This window comes from Xyrauchen texanus, chromosome 38, assembly GCF_025860055.1.
Source record: "Xyrauchen texanus isolate HMW12.3.18 chromosome 38, RBS_HiC_50CHRs, whole genome shotgun sequence".
In the NCBI taxonomy this organism is placed as follows: domain Eukaryota; kingdom Metazoa; phylum Chordata; class Actinopteri; order Cypriniformes; family Catostomidae; genus Xyrauchen; species Xyrauchen texanus.
In genome coordinates, this window is record NC_068313.1 from 16,686,018 (window position 1) to 16,706,958 (window position 20,941).

The window sequence follows — 20,941 nt, forward strand, 5'->3', positions numbered from 1 at the left end:
GATTAAATTGCGGCTGGAAAAATGTCAAGGAAGCATGCATGTACATTTAATGAGAGTTTACATTTCTAAAAAAGGAGTCACAGACAGAGTAAATAATGAGAGAATTAAAATGTTTTGGGTGAACTATCCCTTTAAGTTTAAGCAATTGACTCACCACTAATAATGCAAGTAATGATAAAAAACACAGAAATGTTGCTGAATAAGTTAAGGATGGTATGAAAACACTGTAACACTACACTTGTATTGAATGCTACGTCACTCAAAAGAGAAGGTGAACTAGTCGCACCTGTCCATTCTGTCCGTTCAGCAGAACTGTTAGGGTCTGTCCGTCCTGCTGTGCACTCTCAGTGCTGCTGCAGTCCTCCTTCAGGTTGTCCTCTTGGCTCTCACGATGTCTCTGCACCACCCTCAAGGAAGCACTGCTCACACTGTCCGTGGAGGGTCGTCTGACATTAAGCCCCTCCCCTGAGCCAAGCCCAGAGATGCCCATCCTGGCCAGATCACCCGCCGGCCCGTCGCCCTTGTTATACTCCGCACAGAGGTTCAAGATTGTCTCAAGCCGCTGTCGTTCCTAAAACGCAACCAAGATGAACCATTAGATGAGTCAGGGGTGGATAAAACTGCCCACATGTTATCTAATTTCCTCTGCGACAGCCTCTGGCGCAAACCACACTGCTAATGCCAATCTGATGAGAGAAGACAGGAAATAAACAGAAGCACTGCTGTCTGGAGCGACCCTTATCTGGTCGCTATCCTCCAGTGAGAGATCATGGTCCCTGCTTTCAGCACACACAAGCAACATGACCCCCAGCACAGAGCGCTTGTCAGAACAGGCCCCAACTAAAAGCAGACGTGCATTAAAAACATAAACCACTGAAATGACTGGGTGAATCTCATGAAAGCAAGTCTAAGTCACATTTCAATCCAAATGAAAAATAAAAATAAATAAATAAACGTTCTATTTTGCATAAAGAAATTTAAGTCTATATTCAGGATCATTCTGACATTACTTTCATCACAATTAAGCAAATTTTCACACCAAATTTTCATTACTATAATGCGTCCAGACATTTTACTCATTTTCCTTGATTTTATTTTTAATTCACATTAGGGCTGTCGATTTAATGCTTTAATTCAGTGCGATTAATTTTATCAAAAATAATGCGTTAAAAAAATGTACGCAATTAATCGCATGCCCCCATATAAGGAAGAATCCTGAGAAATGCAAGCTTGTAGTACCACCTGTTTACTCCAGAGGGCAGTAAGTGAAACTTCAGCTGTGTGAAAACGAGCAGTTTATACAGTGACGAAAACAACCTTCAGCAGCAACAACACAGACATGCCTTACGTTCTTGCGTTCAAAACACTTGAAGGAGCGCAAATCCGAACTAAGTGATCTCAAGATGTGTTTAAAGATTGAGTATTAAACTATATTTAACTTGACACAGTGACCTAAAAATGATATGTTTATGATGCGACGCACCCGAGATGCTACACAAGCATCTGTCTGACGCAGGTGTAGATTGACGGGTCCTTAAACAAGCCCTCATAATAAATCTCAAACTGATTGACAAATTCACTTGTGAAATGGATTGCTTATTATCAGTGGTGGTTCTCATTAGATTCTCATTATTATTACATATATTTTTTTTATAATATTACCGTTAAAAAAAAAGGTTACTGTAATACAAAGATGCTTTAGTATTTAAATAAGCATCAATTAAAGGCAGAATAATAAATAAAACAATACAGTATAAATACTTTTAAATTTAAACAATATATCTATTTTCATCTATTTAAATTGCAGTTATGAGACTGACAATTATTTGCATTACGATGCTGGGAACTGTGCGTAATTGTCATGAAAATAATGTCACAATGCGGGAAAAAAATAGGGACTAAATACCCTTCATACCCTTTCTCTACGCAAAAAAAATATTTTTTCATTTTGGGGTGAAATTTAACATTTGGGGTAATAATTTGGCATGTTTCGGAAGATTCTCCTAAATACTCATAACTCATGCTGCTTTGTTGCAGTGTCTTCCTGGGGGGTATGAATGTGGTAACAGCTGGCCCCTTAGACCAGTTAGGCCACCTCAAAGACACATTCTCAGTCTGACCTCTGACCATGTCATGGCATTTTCCTCAGACTGAGGCACTGACTCCACTGACTGGCAGGAACTTTTACGATGAGTAATATTCCATGTATGCTACTCAAAATTGAAAGAAACCACTTTTTTATAATTTTTAAGTCATGTTGATATTAAAGAAAAATAGGTGTTGAATCTATCTATATATATGTCACGATTCCCTTGTTGTCTGCCCTGGGTTTCACTTGTCTTTGTCCAAAACTACACTTCCCATGATCCCCGGCATGATTTGGAAAGGTAAACACTAGAGCTGCACGATTCTGGATAAATTGAAAATCACGATTCTTTTTTGCTTAGAATAAAGATCATGATTCTCTCATGATTCTGAAGAAATAAAATGCTTATGTGATTTACAAAACCTAGACATAAGTGTACAAAACAAAGTAACATGTAATGTACAAGGTTCTGACAAAATGTTCTCTGCTTCAATCTATGCAAAAGTGCAATAAAGTTGTAAATCAAATATGTACGTTTAAAATGTTGTAAGTACACAATAGGGCACAACAAATACATTATAAACCAAACACCATCTTGTTATTAGTGCAAAATAAATACATAAAAAATCATAATTCTGTTAAAAAAGTGCATAAAAAAAAATAAAAAATGATTTAGCCTGTTTCTCACATGCTCAGTAAAAATGCAAAACGAGTGGAAAAAAGCTTCATTAACAGTTCTATATTAACTTAGTTTTGCACTGGTAAGCAACTATGCAAAAAAACACTGTTATTATGCTAATTGTTAAAATATATATATATATATTGAAGTATATATATATATATCTATTTAATTACTGGCTCTTGAATAATTCCTTTATGCCTCATTGTTTTAATTTAAATTGTTAAAATATATATATATATATATATATATATATATATATATATATATATATATATATATATATATAACAATTTAAATTAAAACAATAGTATAAAATTATTCAAGACTAATTAAATAGAGAAAGGAGTAAACAATGCTAAACATAAAACAAATTATAATATAAATACATTAAAAAAGTACTTCAATGCAAAATGAAACAACTCTTTACTCTGTGATTATTAGATATACATTAATACTGATTTGATACAGTAAGATTGCCCGAATGACTATAACAGACTATATACATTTAAACATCACACAGATCTAACACTTTGAAGAATTTGTCCCGTCTGCTACATTAAAGGCTGTGTTTGCTTTAATATCTCGTCAAAACAGAGACGATTTAATCCTGTCTGTTTACACTCTCGTAATTCATTAACAGCTGTGTTCACTTTAATATCTCCTAAAGATTGGTATTTTGATTAAAAACAGCGGAGTCTCATGCAGGATTGCTGCATTCATCACGATACACAAGTGTACGGGCAGACACGCTCATGTGAGCAATGGAAAGCAGCTGGCTGTAATCATACAGCTCACGGGTAGCAAATTTAGTCAGATGTTGGTAATGCCGGTATTTTTTTAAGCATCGTCAGTGGCTATTAAATATTATATTAAGCAGAGATTCAGTCACACTCCTAGCTAATCATGGCTGCACGCTGCAGTTTGTAAAGCACTATGCTGGACAAACATCTTTGGCTGTTGCATTTTATTTTAATCAGCGTCTCATTCAGGAGTGCAGTGTTTGGTAGATGCCATATAAAGTTTAAAAGATCAACATTTAAAAAACGTCTCCCGAAGGTGTAGACCGCCTTACAAAGGCATGCCATGGGAACGTTTATATACATTGCAGAATTTATGTCATTTAGAAATGAGATTGTGTGGGCATCTGAATCGAGATACTGATCTTTTAACGATTAACCGTGCAGCACACACATGTCTATATAAAGTCTTACAGCTGAAAATGCACATCAGCGAAAAAACAAACCATGAGGTCAAAGGAACTCCCTGCAGTACTCAGAGACAGGATTGTGTCGAAACACAGATCTGGGGAAAGCTACAAAAAATGTTTGGCTGAATTTAAGGTTCTCAGAGCACATTGGCCTCCATAATTCTTAAATGGAAGAATTTTGGAACAACCTGGACTCATCCTAGAGCAAATGGAGGAGAAGGGCCTTGGTAAGAGAGGTGACCAAGTGCCTGATGGTCACGCTGGTTGAGCTCAAGAGATCATGTGTGGAGATGGGAGAAACTTGCAGATGGACAACCGTCAATGTAACACTTCACCGATCTGGGCTTTATGACAAAGTGGCCAGACAGAAGCCTCTCCTCAGTGCAAAACACATGAAAGCCAACTTGGAATTTGCAAAAAAGCACCTAAAGGACTCTCAGGCTGTGAGAAACAAGATTCTGTGGTCTGATGAAACGAAGATTGAACTGTTTGGTCTCAAGTCCAAGTGTCATGTCTGGAGGAAACCAGGCACCACGCATCACCTGTGCAATACCTTCCCAACGGTGAAGCATGGTGGTTATAACATCATGCTGTGGGGGTGTTTTTCAGCGGTAAGGACTGGGGGACTGGTCAGGGTTGAAGGAAAGCTGAACGAAGCAAAACACAGAGATATCCTTGGTCCAATGTAAACCTGGTCCACAGCATTCAGGACCTCAGACTGGGCTGAAGGTTCACCTTACTACAGGAAAATGACATTAAGCACACAGCAAAGGCAATGCAAGAGTGGCATAGGGACAAATCTGTGAATGTCCTTGAGTGACCCAGCCAGAGCCCGGACATGAACACAACTGAATATCTCTGGACTCTGGACCTGAAAATGTCTCTCCACCAATGATCCCAATCCAACCTGACAGAGCTTGAGAGGATCTTTATAGAAGAATGGCAGAAAATCCCTAAATCCATGTGTACAAAGCTTGTCGCATCATACCCAAAACACTTGAGACTGTAATCGCTGCCAAAGTTGCTTAATAAGTACTGAGATAAAGGTCTGAATACTTATGTCAATGTGATATATATATATAGTTCCAACATGAGAAATAAAATCCACACCACAAAAGAAGATAAACAAAAAGTGCCACACTGGTACCCAAGCGTGTTTAATGTGCTCTCTTTGATGTGCTCTTTGAGCCTGAGTGTAATAAGAGGAGTGATGTGATGAGTATTCTCCAAACCCTCAACTGAACCTGTAATCAGCAGCCTCCTCAATCCAGCATCATAGTGTTCACATTAACAGGAGAAACACAACTGAGGAAATTCAGCTCAAATTGTTCCCATGGCCCTTTCAAACCCTAAATTAATTCAGCCAGAGAGACGCATTTGTATCAAAAGTTATAATAAAGCTAAAAAATAAAATGAAATATAAAAACATTGGACAGAATACTATGGTAAATCCATGTTTGCTATGGATATGGTATCATGGTAATGCTAAGAATTTTTGGACATATACTATACCATGGTATTCATTGAAGCACCTAGGATTACATTGTAAATACCATGGTATATCAATATACAGTAGTAATCGTTCAGCATTTTTTTTTATGTCAAAGTACCACAGTATTTCCATCTGATACTATCACTTTGTCATGGTACCGCCACAGCACCAAAGTTTTGTACGTTTACATTTTTTTATTTTTTTTGCTAAAATATACATACATGAATGAAAATATATAACAGTACACTGTTTAAACAAGCATTTGAATTACCGTTTTGGCATTTGAATAAACAATTTGGCTTAAATTTAAAGTGGTGGCTGACAGTGAGCATTCAAATTGATTCATTGTAGCAAAAATCCCATCTAAACATTCAGCTCCTTTCAAAGGACAACTTTCAATCACAGCAACAAGTCTTCACCTGACAGGGACGTCTCCTCGAGAAAATTACACATCTGAATTGCGAAAAGCCTCCATGCATCATTCCTCAGGGTTCCAGGCTCTTTTAACTACCATAACAACACCGAGTCCCTTCTAATACTGAAGGGTGATTTCACAGAAAGTTTCTTGTCTACTACAATTTGCCCAAGTAATTGCGGTATACTGTAACAGCTACTTATCTTCACTTAAGTGCCAAAGGCAACATCACCCAGTTTCAAGATGTTTTTGTCATCACAAGCTGTCAAGCAGCAAGATTGTACCAAGTTTTAGACTTAGGAACTATTTAAAGAATTTCCGCAAAATTTTCTGTACAATGAAAGTGAATGGTGACTGAGGTCATTATACCTAAAATCTCCTTCCTATGGGTTTGGAACAAAATGAGGGTGAAAAAATTGTGACAGAATGTTTGGTTTTGGGTATACTATCCCTTTAAGAACTTTACAAACTGGGGGATGTTTAAACTCTATTTGGACCAGGACAAGAGCAGACCCAATGTGCAAAACAAAGTTTAAAGGGTCTTCTGTAGTTGTCATTAGCCTGTCCCCCCAAGGGAAGGAAACAGTTGAAGAACATGGTGGCACACCCTGAGTTTTAAATGCGCTCTGAACACATGGAGGCAGCTATGAACCACAGGAGAGAGCAGTAACCATTTGATCTGGCTCCATCTAGGCCCTACAGAGCCTCTGATCCTGGAGTTTATAGCTGTGAGCTGAGGAGTGTTTCCAATCAAAATTGGGGCTACCTGAACACTTCTGAAGCAATATGCTGTTTATTTGTGTAGTAAAGTAGAGCTTTAAGCTCAATTACCATAACAAAGAACATCAACATATACTGTACATGCAAGCCCACATTAGACTTAAAGAGACAGTTCACCCAAAAATGAAAACTTTGTCATAATTTACTCATCCCCATGTTGGTCCAAACTAGGGCTTGGTGATGTTTCGAATATTAACGATATAATCAAGATAATTTTGCTGATGATGTAAAATTGACCAATATCGTAAATATCACGATGATGACTTTTATTTGGCCATTGTTATATAAAGAGAGTATAAATAAACTAATTTAACAATCCTTCAGGTCTGCAGAATTAATCAAAATAACTTCAAAATGGCAAGCTGGTCATATGTGATTATTAATCCACAAAAGGCTGCGATTTAAAGACAGATAAACATGTTTTATATGCAATTCAGAACAAAGCAATGGATGACTTGTGTGCAAGTGCATGGAGGCACGCTCGGATCAGTTCAGTTCACTTGCACTGTGAAATCAAAGAATTGCAGGTTCAAGCATTCACGCAATTCCAAAAATGTGTAACCGCTACAAGTTATTATACATATTTACAAATGCAGCATTAATTTCATGACAGAAAAGGAGATTACAACGTTTCAGGAAATGCAGAACATTGTAAACTGTCAAATACACATTGCCTTTCCTGTGTCAAAATAAAAGCTCTATGTGAAGTTGAAGTAAATACAATAGCACTTTCATTGTTAAAATAAAAGCCCCCAGGTGAAGATGAAGTAAACAGGACAGAAATATATTACTTTTGTATAATGAAAATCTAATCAAAGATATGGAAAAACTGCGCTCAACTAGTTCAGGTTCAGCAGATCCATAAACATTAAACAGTCTCAAAAACTAAATGATTCGCACTCCTTTTTCTCATTTCATTGCATTTTATTTTATATCTCACAGAAAAGGAGAACACAGACATTTCGGCCTCACAGACTTCATCACTGTCTGTGTCTATGGCGCAAATCTAATAATCAGAATAATAATGATAATTCAGCATTATATTTTAATAATAAATCTGACATGCCCACAACAATAATTTAGTATTATCAATGTTCAACTGGGTTTCAAAATTTATTCAGTGAAGTAGCTTTGCACACCTTGTTCATTCACAAAAATGTATTAGTAAAAACATCTGAAGGTAAATAATGATTTTTATTAAGCTACTATGAATATGAACTAATTCGTTTTTAATAGATTTTCGTTTAATGTCTAATGATGGTTCATCTGAAAAAATAAACAAACACTTTTGAACAATTTCTGAGCAAATGCATAATTATTGAGATATACTGTGTATTGAAAATCATCAGTAGACTGAAAAATATCAAGATATAATTTTTTAAGACATATCGCCCAGTCCTAGTCCCAACCTGTATGGCTTTCTTTCTTCTGTAGAACACAAAAGCAGATGTTTTAGATTGTTCACGTTGCTCTCTTTCACAACAATGAAAGTGGATGGGGATCAGGGGGTGTCAAACTACATGCTCTTAATTTCAAGCCTTCTGAAGCCATATGCTAACTTTGTTTAAGGAACAGACTAAAATGTAAGCCTTTATTACCTGTAAAAGTTGAATATCTTGCTTGATAGCCTCAATCACCATTTACTTTAAATGCATGGAAAAGAAGAGCTACATTTTGTTCAGTAATAAATAACGGAAAGAAAGTTATGCAGGTTTAAAAAGACATACATTTTTATAAATACATAATTTTAACTTTGGGAAAACAATTGCTTTAATAAAAGTCAAATTATATACCAGTTACATATAAAAACGTCTCAATTAGTAATGTAACCTCCGTGATGTTGTGTCGATGAGCTGACACTAGGGGTCGCTCCTGCGGAGCCCAGACATCTCTGATCTTGAGAAAAGGCCAATGGAAATTGGCAGAAACTGCATGCCACTCCCCCGGACTTATGGGTATAAAAGGAGTGACGCTGCAAACACACATCAGGTATCGCACTGAGGAGCCGAGCGAAAGTCCCGGCCATTTCAGCGGCTGGTTCAGTGTTGTGGCAGGAGGGACACAACGTCTCGTTCCCTCCATCAGATAATGGAGGTTACATTAGTAACCGAGACATTCCCTATCTGTCACTCACTCGACGTTGTGTTGATGAGTTCACTCTAGAGGTACCAATGGAAAACGCCACAAGAGCTGAACCGAGTTAATGCAGACTGGCGGTGCGAGACGGGCAGACCTCGGTGTGCCTCGTAGCCAGCGCAGCAAGCCGTCGCATAACTACACCCAACACACTGGCAGGTATGAAACGGTCCCCTGCACCTAGGGGAATGGCTAACTGCTCAGAAGTATAAGGACTGGCTGGCCCAGCCATGGCCTTCTCTCTATTGTTCTCACCAAAAAAGGAATTAAATCAAGGACAGAGCGCCCTCTGCCCAAGGAATACACGGTTCCCCTTCCTCTCTGACTTTGCACAACGTCTGTGCAAGTAGGCTCTCACTGGGGGAAACGCATACTTGCGCAGCCCCAGGGGCCAGCTGTGTGCCAAGGCATCTGTTCCGAGGGGAGCCTCGGTCAGAGAGTACCATAGTGGGCAATGGGAGGATTCTGGTGAAGCGAAAAGGTCTACCTGTGCTTGGCCGAATCGACTCCAGATCAGCTGGACCAGCTGAGGGTGGAGCCTCCACTCTCCCCTGGGTGTAACCTGCCACGACAGCGCATCTGCTGTGCTGTTGAGGTGGCCCGGGATATGAGTTGCTCACAGCAACTTGAGCCGGTGCTGACTCCAAAGGAGGAGACGGCGGGCAAGTTGTATGTCAAGTTGACATACGGTGAGAGAGTAGGCCACCTTGCCGGTTGATATACGCCACTGTCGCTGTGTTGTCCGTCCGGAGCAACACGTGCTTGCCCCGGTTCAATGGCAATAGCCTCCTCAGGGCAAGTAGTACCGGCAGCAACTCGAGGCAGTTGATGTGCCAACACAGTCGCAGGCTGGTCCAAGGGCTGGCGACTGAGTGCCTGTTGAGTGCCTCCCGTTGGGAGGAATCTGTCATAACCACGACGTGCCTGGGGACCTGGCCTAGGGGAACTCCTGCTCATAGGAATGCTAGGTCTGACCAGGGGCTGAGAAACGGCAACAAGCCTGCGTGACAAAGACGCGGTGTGTGCCGTGGTGCCATGCTCTTCTCTCAACTCGGTTCTGTAGCCAGTGCTGAAGTGGTCTCATATGCATCAACCCAAGCGGCGTGACCGTCGCTGAGGATGCCATATGCCCCAGGAGCCTCTGAAAGGATTTCAGTGGGACCAACGTGTTCTGTCTGAATGCATGCAGACAGCTCAGCACTTAGAAGGGAGGCGATCTCCGCACGCAAAGCATGGCGTTCTCGCCTCTCACCGCGGTGGAGCGGACGCAGTTCCAGGGCGCCGTACCTGCCAAAGAGAACCGGTGGCCGGCGGTCATGATAAGTATGGCCGGGGAGACCGGAAATAGAGCCCAGGGGCTGAGTAAACTGCTCTTTTTTTTTTATGTGGGTACCACAGCCCGTTGGGCGTGCGGCGAAATAAAATTTGTAAATAAATAAGGATTCTCCACCCGACCCTCCGGTGGGGGAGGGAGTGGTCTGCTTACCAGCTCCCATAGTGCAGTTTACTGAGTCCCAGGGCTGCCAGTCTCAGGGGCGCTTTGAAGCCTTCTTGGGGTTATTGGCTGCCACCCGTGAGGCAGGTGGCGTCGCAGTCCTGTGGGTAGCTCCACGCTGGGGCCGGCCCCGAGGGGGGGGATTCCACTCCAGCCCGACATTCGCGGCTGCCCAGGCAAGCATGTGACTTGCTCGCTCGGCTCCGAAGAAGATATCTTATGTGTGTTTGCAGTGTCACTCCTTTTATACCCGTATGTCCGGGGGAGTGGCATGCAAATTCCATACGCCAATTTCCATTGGCCTTTCTCAAGATCAGAGATGTCTGGGCTCCGCAGGAGCGACCCCTAGTGTCAACTCATCGACACAACGTCGAGTGAGTGACAGACATGGAACACAAGGCAGATCATGTGGAAAAGTCTAACATAAGCACAGCTTGTGACCAAACACTAGTTCTATGGTAATGATGTGCTTTTATATGCACTAAAAAAATTATTTAGATAAGGAACGCAATGAAAACCCACCAATATCACTCACCCTAACTGCGTTAAAAGTAGCTCTATTTTTCACACTTGTGTCTTGTGATTTTCTCAGGATGTCTCCTCGTTGAGCAGCTCTACAGAACTCACACACACATACACATGCTGAGACAGATGAACAAATAGAGCCCCCAGTCCCTCTGCCTCCACACACACACACACACACGCGCGCGTGCACGCACACAAACACACACACACACACTCTGCCTCAGTGTGTGTGTGTGTGTGTGTGTGTGTGTGTGTGTGTGTGTGCCTGTAAATAAACCGATGTAGGTACATAATATGATTTAATTCTCTGCTGGTGGCTGTTAAATGAGGAATTTTGGAATTTTGGGGGAATCCAAAAATGAAATATGTCTTATGTTAGCAGCAGCACTGGAAGTTCTCTAGACTCTGAAATGGACCAACAGCTGAGAGATAGCACGCAGATACCCCTTTTTCACCAGCACGTTTTTTCAACACATTCAACATATGGCTATTATTGTTTCTGGATTGCACATTTCCATAGTCTCTATAACTATGAACATTACTATAACTACATTTTTGCAAAGTTACTTTGCTATGTGGTGAATTCTGCATTTGGTTGCAGTTTCCTGGTGAAATGAACACTAGAGACACTACAACAACTGTGTTTTATTCATTTTCACACAAATCACTACTTTGATGACTTTATAAACACTTATTTTTCACTCTATTACTCACACTGTTATGATATTGAAACACTTTTACCATAACGCATCATTTGAAAAACTTAATTAATGCAGTAAAATATATATGAAAACATTCATTAATGCTGTAAAATATATATATATGCCAAGTTAATTGTGTTAGAAAAATGTTAGTTAATAAAAATACAATTGTTATTTGTTAGTTCAGGTTAGTTCATAGTGCATAAACACATGTTATCTACTACAACTTTTGATTTAAAAAATGTATTAGTAGATATTGAAATTAACCATGATTAATAAAGGCTGTAAAATACTTCACTGTAAGGTCAGGGAAGCTAATATTGCTAACTAATGTTAACAAATGGAACCTTAATGTAAAGTGTTAACTTTAAAGAGGACCTATTATGCAAAATTCACTTTTACATGGTGTTTGTACGTAAATGTCAGCAGTGTGTGTACACAACCACCCTACAATGTTAAAAGTCCACCCACTCCTCTTTCTTATATTTCTATTAATCAAAAACAGTGTGTCAAAATTAACGGTTTTCATTTCTGCTCTAAGGTGATGTCACGTTAGAGCAGGCCTCGCCCACGACTGGTGACGGACTCCACCCTATTATCATAGATCCTCTCCTGAGTGATCTACACACAGTCCGCCATTGTTTTCCACGCTGGAGCAGATACAGTGAGAAGAATAATGTCTCAGCTTCGTAAGCGTCATAAGTGTTCTGCTGTTGGCTGTAAAAGTGAACATAAGAGTCTTCATGTACTCCCAGCATCAGAGCCACGGAAGACCCAGTGGACAAGTTTTGTATTTGAAGGAAATGTGACCCAAAACATACAGAAATGTGTGTATGTTTATTCAAATCATTTTACATCAGACTACTTTGTGAATGAGTGCCAATATAAGGCAGGATTTTCAATTTTTTTTATTTTCAAGCATGGATCAGAACCAACTGTTCATTTTCCAACTTTATATCCTGATATGCAAGTATCGCACTTCATATTTTATGAATGTTTGCAAATTGCCTTTCCGAATGTGCTGATTCCACGGCTAATGCAGCTAAAGTTACCATTGTCTCCGATTGTATCACAGAGACCAGAGCTATGTTGTTATTTTGAATTTTTTACCCGAAAACGCTTTACTGTCAGTTACCATTGTCTCTGACTGTATTCACGGAGAACAGATATACATATATATATATATATATTCATGCATATATGGCTGAACTCCAGCATTTACGCTGTCAGTCAAATTAGTTCTGATTTGTTGTTGCTGGCTGTGAAGGCAAAGCCCTCATTCAAAAAGGGGGCGGGGAGCAGCAGCTCATTTGCATTTAAAGAGACACACACAAAATCAGCATGCTTTTGATTCCACCCAAAAAGAGGCATTTATAACATGGTATAAAATGATAAATGTATATAAATGATCCGTGGGGTATTTTGAGCTAAAACTTCACAGACACATTCTGGGGACACCTGCAACATATATTATATCTTGTAAAAAGGGGCATAATAGGTCTCCTGTAAATTTCACATTTTCAGTGTTGATGCCGCATTCTTAATGCTACAATTAATGGTTCGGTTTTCAAATAGGTGGAAATGTGGGCCGGTTCTGAAAGAGGTTTGAACAGTCCGTGGCCATGTACCGGCTCATACAGCACAAGGGTTGTATGAAGGGGATGCAGATTCGCGTGGTGAAATGTTGGCAACTCTAAGCACCAACACCATTGCAGTGCAAAAGGGGTAAGAGACACAAACCAATTCTGTTCACTCATTTCCATTCATTCCCAACCAATCATAGTTCAAGAGACATGAGCTATGCCTTTTGATCCCAGCTCCAGCATTCCACTGTCTTCCCTCAGTCTGGAATGACACACACAAACACACCACTCCTCTGTCCTCTCATCATGTCTCAGAGCTTCTTGAACCCCCTGCTGTGTCAGAGGCTCTTCCCTGCTCTTCTTGACCTTTTTCTGTCTCTAAATGCATGATGGTGTCACAGTGCTACTCTTACTGCTGTGGTGTGCCCAGATTTTTTAAATGCCTTAAACCAGACTGTCTTCAATCAGTTCTGCCCTGTATTTTCACAATTTACCCAAAAACCCAACTTAGTGGCATATAAACCAAGAAAACAAACAATTTTAAGATACAGACGTTTAATGTGGCAATGTTTTAAATGCCATTTCTAATTAAAATTTATTAGTGTGGATGTGGCCAACCTTCTATAAAAGTCAATAAAAAATTATATGTGCAAGAACTGTATTAAATATATCTGTGATTTGTTAGATTTGCTCTGTTTAACTTAATTATTTGGAAACAGACTGCTGAAATACTGCTGCATTTCCAAATATTTCTTCCTCAAAAGTAAGAATCATTAATGGAAACGTTAAGGAATCAAAACCAGAGCCAGAATCTTAAAATTCCATTCCTATTCCCAACCCTATAGTGTAATGTGCAAATCAACATGCAAGAAAAAATGTCAGCATTTAATGAAATATTACAATTATTTTTCTCCATATTCTGAAAAACAACAAAAAACAAAGGACTTCCACTTCCCCTTCCCCTGTCTCAAAGCTTGGATACAGAAATCCCACGGGGTAAAAAGCAGCAACATCCCATAATTTTCAAACATGGACTACAGACTAAACCAAGCACAGAGCATCAAGCTATCCTGTAAACATCATGGTAAGACACTTCTGTTGTTAAATTATATGACATTAAAACAGCTGCTTGCATATTGGAAATTTATGAAATCAAACCACCACAAACCAAGTCAACATAACCAAAAGAATCTGCTCATGCTGAGCTACAGCATGATGGGAATCTAGAGTTTCAAATGAAGTTTGAGGAGAAACAGCTTACTTTGTTGGAACAGAAATAATATGTCTAGACGGACTTGCAGCTGTGAAACATGGGAACCTCTCTGGATTCTGGGAATAATGCATGCAGAGTGCAAAAATGCATTAAAATTAAACCTTGGTTCATCAATAACTCCCTGAAACAAACATACAGTATTTGCAAATCCAAATAAGGCTGTGGGGAAACGTCAAATAGCCCCAAAAGAATGCACACACAACTGTGAACTTGGTTCTCAAGTCTGACATAAGAAGCTGTTAATAAACCATAAGCAGTGCTCTGTCCTAGACTAAACACATGGATGTGTACCGCTCTGTGTCCTCTCTTCCTCCCTCAGGCCCCAGATGAACCAAAAAACCTCAACGACTGGGCTATGTGTCAAACGCAATATAAAGATGGATGAGTTCTGACTGCTCCATATCAGACTTTTGAAATTACCCCAGAGTTTTTTAAATGGTTTTTATTATTTTATTATTTCATAGGTTGACTTTCTCATTGGCATTGGTGTGACTTCAATACTAGGTGGTTGCTTACTGACCCAAGTCAAAAGAGCCCACCCAAAGTTTCTATGATATTCTGGTATTTAGATATGGCTCAGGTCCTTTCTTCAATGTAAGTCTAAGGGATTTTTTCATTTGTTGTATTTTCCAAGTACGATCATTTAAAAAATGAAGGACGAGTGTGATTTTAAGTACATAGGGCTAGTGTTTGTTCAATAACCCATTTTATGGGCAGTAGTAATAGTGATGTTTGCCACTTTATTACACAGATACCTGAAAGGTCTCTCAAGTTGTGCCTGGCATGTTACTCAGCATTTCAGCCTCTATATCAAATCCATGCCAGAAACAATCTGCAGCCCCTTTCTGCAATGGGCCTTTATTACTCTGAATAATGAGAATGCAAGCAGTCAAGGTGATGGACAGAAAAGGATAAGGTCTCATTTAAAACATCTAACCTTAACAAAACACGTTCAAAACTAACAGCAAATGGACATTCCATCTAATTCAATACTACCTTTGCAGATGTTCAGGATCCCTTAAAATCTACATATCAAACTCTATTATTAACATGTAAGTGCATAGTACAGAGTCACAGAGTCAAGTACAGAGTCACCTGTATGTCAGCCATGGAGACTGTGAAGAATTTCTACTGTATATCATATATGGATGTGTTGTTGCTAAGAGTCTACAGCAAACTCAACACTCAGTGTTGCTCTTCACTGCCTTGATTACAAAAGTCATGTCATAATGAGTAAAGTCGGCATTGACCCAGATAATCACAGATACAGAAAGTCAGTTAACCATCTCCTTTGCCCAAAAAACTCTTTTTCTCTGCATTAATGGAATATTCTTTGTTCATTAAAAGTTAAGCTCAATTGACATCATTTGTGGCATAATGTTGACCAATTTGGGGGCAATTGGAGGACGATTAAAATTTATAAAAGCACTTACATTTATTGTTCTGTACCTCACTGAAATTCAAATGTGAACTTTTTTTTTAAGAAAAGGAGGGAAGGGGGGGCCTGGGTAGCTCAGCGAGTACTGACGCTGACAACCACTCCTGGAGTCAACTCCAGGGTGTGCTGAGTGACTCCAGCCAGGTCTCCTAAGCAACCAAATTGGCCCGGAGAGACATATGGGGTAACCTCCTCGTGATCGCGATTAGGGGTTCTCGCTCTCAATGGGGCACGTGGTAAGTTGTGCGTGGATCGCGGAGAGTAGCAAGAGCCTCCCGTGCTGTGAGACTCCACGGTGTCATGCACAACGAGCCACGTGAAAAGATGCGCGGATTGACGGTCTCAGAAGCGGAGGCAACTGAGACTTGTACTCCGCCACCTGGACTGAGGTGAGTAACTGCACCACCATGAGGACCTACTAAGTAGTTGGAATTGGGCATTCCAAATTGAGAGAAAAGAGGATCAAATTTAAAAAAAAATAAAAAGAAAAAAGGAGGGAATAATCTAAATAAATGTTTGCTGCAACATTGTACATTATGCAACAAATGCTGTCGATTGAGATGAACTTGTATTAAACCCCGGATAGTCCTTTAATCTGCCTGCAAGCAGCTAACTCACTTTACTGAACTGCAAATACACAGGAAGCAAATACATTAAACTGCCAGCAGAATGCTACAGAGGGAGCTCATATCCGCTATCACCGTCAAGCTTTTATCTTCTTCAAAAAGATCTTAATGGCATGATGGGTAAACTGGGATACAAACGAGATTGCTTGACTTCTCATCCCTCTCCATCTCACATACACACACAGACACACAGTAATGTTTGTGCATATTTTGTCAAAAGAGTCAAAACGATATATATATATATATAATCCACGTGAACAGCCCATGCTTGTCATGTAGGCTTATTGTCTCCCCTGTGCAGATGACCTGTCTGTCTGCCCTCCCCAAAATCTGCACATACTGAGACATGCAGAACAGAATCCCTCATTATTACGGCATCAATTGATTATTCATGCAACAAATCTACACCAACCATTCCAGATTTTTCAAAGGGTTCACATCTTTAATGGTTTTTATCAGTTTATTTGTTAAATTAAGACAGACAGGTCATAATTTAGTTTTGTGTGTCCAATTTCCACCCTCTTCCTGACCTTAAGAATTAAACAGGTTGCTTTATTTGTTTATATAATTTGACTTTTAATATATTTTTTTGTTTTTATTTATTTATTTATTTATTTTTGCTGCTGTGCCTTTCAGAAATTCTGTGTCTAATTTCAAGAGAAATTAGAAACAACACTTATTCACAGGTTGCAGGTTTACTATCGGGTCTTTCTTTAATAACAGCCTCTCTGCGAAGTCTGCATTGCGTTGCATTGTGAAAAAAATTACTAAACAATCTCTGTTTAGTGTCACAGAAATGCTGTATCTTTAAATAAAAATAACACGAAACAGCAAAATTTGCAGATAATTCTCTATTTCTTACTATTTTTTTTAGGGGTGTAACGGTGGCACGGTACACTGCAGTCAAAAATGTGACAATTTGGAAAAAATTGAGATTGGACAGGTTTTGTTTGTTTGTTTTTTTGTTTGTTTTAATCTGTATCATATTTATAATGTAGGCATACACATGGAAATCGCTTCAATGCACAAAAGGAGCTCTAAAATTGGATTACTAGCTGAATCTGCGAGAACAGAAAGTGAAACCATTTATGCGAATGTGAGCGGGAGAGAAGCATCTTTATAGCCGGGAGGAATCTGAGGATGTATTACAGAAAACATCCTATCTTAAGTTAAGATCTGATCAGTTAATTTAGGACCTTTCACAAATTCATTTTAGAGAAGTAAATCCTAACTTGATTTAGGATTCTTATTTTATCTTACAAAATCGTATCTTATCTCAGGTTAGGAAATCCTAAACCGCTTCATCTAGTCTGAAAATCACCTCTCGTGTCTTTAACAAGCATACAACGGAGCGCAAACAGCTGCTGTGAATTAAACATTAGATAGATGCAAATGGAGAAACAAAATAGTTGTGCTTTTAATTTCAAGGCTGCAGAAATATACGTTTTGATAACTGCATTATCATATTTTGTGGATAAATGTAGCTCTATTCTCGGACAGTGCTATAGTTATGTTTCATAGTCTTATAATGTGACTGTAACCGTCGGCTTTCAAATATGTGTTCAGTTAGGACGCCAGTGGGGTTGTCCTAAAGTTAGGACACTTATTTAAGATTTTTGGCAAATTAGGATGCTTCTTCGAGAGATCTGTTTTGACTGCACGAGAGAAATAAAAATTAGCAGAAGTTTAATAAAAGCGCCAAATTAATCTACTATAGATAATGCTGAATATGTATAATAATGCTATGCAATGTCACATGTCATGTCTGATTGGATTAGATCAGTACATTTCAGTAGTGTTTCAAGTAGGGACATTGTTTAACTGGATAAGCATGCACTCCATGAAATATGTAGTTTTTTTTATATTATTTAGACGTAATCAGAGACAATATTATTTTAGAAAAATACAGCTTTAATTTGAAATATTTTAAATGTATGTAATCAGTGACCATGTGTAAGCAGCATATATGTGTATCACTGTTCCATATTTTCAGCAAAACAAATTATTATCTGTTATTTCCATTTGGTGTCACCTTTGCATGTTCTAGGCTGATTTTTGATCCCAGTACATCTCTGATAAATCACATAACAAATTTGTATTCTTAAACATTTCTCCCCAATATAGCATGCCCAATTCCCAATGTGCTCTTTAAGTACTCCTGGTGGTGTAGTGACCTCAATCCGGGTGGCGGAGGATGAATCTCAGTTGCCTCCGTGTCTGAGACCTTCCATACGTGCATTTTATCAAATGTCTCATTGAGTGCGTTTCCACAGAGACGTAGCGCGTGTGGAGACTTTTCTCTGCAGCATCCAGAAATATAAATATATATAATATACATAAATATTATTAATTATTAAGTATTATTATTATTAAGTAATAATAATAATAAAATAATAATAAAACTTTCAATCTTCACGTTCTTAATTCAGGCTTAGATTAAAGAATTGTAAACTGATCCGAACCGTGAGCTCAGTATCATGAACCGAACCGAATCGTGAGTTGAGTGAACATTACACCCCTACTTTTTATTAGTTAAGCCAACTGGCATCTTCATTTCAATTTGTTTCTCAGTAAATAAACTTCACACTAAACAGAACAATCACCCACATTTCTGCTTTTTCCGTGCAGCAAATGTCTATTTTATAGAGTAATGGAAATGTGATGTCATCACGGGAGCTCTCACTAAAAAAAAAACAGGTCATCTTTAGCCAAGCTGGCATCAGTATGGCACTCGAGCTGACTGACAGAACAGTTAGTGAATGATGCCATATGCCAAGTGTGTGTGCCAAGGCTGTATCTAAGGAAACCATGTGTGCCTCTGGTGCCTTGTGGCAGTTTAGAGATGATAAATTACGCACCGCTGGCCCAGGGACAGACTATCTCTTCCTTACTCAGCTAAACATGCATAAAACGAACCAAAATATCCACTTACATTAAAGAATAGTGAGGATTCAGTTTTATTTTGACACATAAACTGACATTAATTTAATTTAAAATAGCTTTTAACAAATTTCTACAACATTAAAAAAAAACAACTTATAATATAATATATATATATGAGTTCCTATAGCTGCTTTCTCCAGACTGATCTCTTGAAAATTATTTGACTAATATTCTTAGTAAATTTGTATCACTGTGTGATGCTAAAAGCAAGTTAAATGTTCTCCCAAACAGATGAGGTTAAGGTTAAAGCTCTGTTGAGTTTTAAATCAACAAATCTGACCTCCCTACCCAAAACCTTAAACCTAAACCTAATCAACAGTGTCGTAAAAAGCAAAAGTGAGATGAAATAAAATGTATCGCCTTAACCGTCTTAAGCATTGTGTGAAAGGGAAGAAAAGTCATAGTTGTAGCACCTCTAGTGTTCATATCACCAGGAAACTGCTGTGATACCTACGAGCCATATCAAAATAATTTTGTAAAATGTATAGGCCTAGTAGGTATATTATAGGTATAGTAATGTGATTCCAAGGCTTAACAGCATAAACCCCTAGCAGAGGTGCACTGCTGTGGTGCATCCAGTAGTAATGTTTTAGAGGGTCATTTAGCCCCATGACTGCAGTCAGCCCCATCATCAACTCCCCAATTAACACAGTCACCATGCATTCAATGCCTTGACATGTTACATGATTGTGCCACAGACTCTCTGTTCTGTCCTCCCATGCTTGAGACAGTCAGCTGCCATTGAAAAATGAAAACATGCAGCCCAGATTCTGGAGCCAATTTATGCTAGTCATGCTAGACAGCTTCCAGCTCCCACTCCACATGAGCCACAGGGCAGTCAAATGAGCAAAACGTGGCTGAGCCACATGTCAGATACATCAATCTCTGATGTGTGTGTTGAAATGCATGCTGGCTTGACGAATGCTACATAGATGGCACAGAACTGCATGAAGACGAGGGCTGTTTGTTGATGGACCACAGAACCAAGTTAATTGTGACTAAAGCTGTCATTCTGCATAAAATTTCACTTTGTGTTCCACTGAAGAAAGAAAGTCATAGAATTTTGTAAAAACATGAGGGTGAGTAAATGATGACAGAATTTTTTGGGTGAACTATCCTTTTAACATGGCAGTATAAGTTTTGTGCACTCAACATTTTGCAAATATGTCTGAGGTCATTTCTTGTTTGACTTATTTTGTAAAAAACAAGCCATTTTGGAGGAAGCACATTTGCTAAGATTAGGTCATTGGCATGTTGAGCGCATTTACTTGGCCTTTACTTTAGCTAGATCTTTTGGCTTTTATTTCAGATCACATCTTTGACAAAAAGCCAATTCAAATAAAAATATCAGACATGATGTACATACTATTGAGTCATATAATTTTATTATAAACCTGGGCTGGGTGAACAGCCAAATCTGCACATACTCTCTTTTGGGAGTATTGAAGCATAACTGTGTATGTTCAATAGATCACCTCCTTTTCTGAGACCAATAAACAGCTACAATGGGTAATTACAAGGGATTAAAACAAACACATATAAAACTTCACAGGGGCCTT

General features: G+C 39.0%; 1 protein-coding gene across 1 annotated transcript in view; it reads right to left on the reverse strand.

The window, feature by feature from the left end:
* The window catches only part of LOC127631738 (pleckstrin homology-like domain family B member 1), a 92,028-nt gene that overhangs the window by 37,859 nt on the left and 33,228 nt on the right, over positions 1–20,941 (reverse strand). Inside the window, exon 7 of the mRNA XM_052110025.1 lies at positions 287–571. Within this exon, the coding sequence (XP_051965985.1) occupies positions 287–571 (285 nt within the window). The remainder of the gene's footprint in view (positions 1–286; positions 572–20,941) is intronic.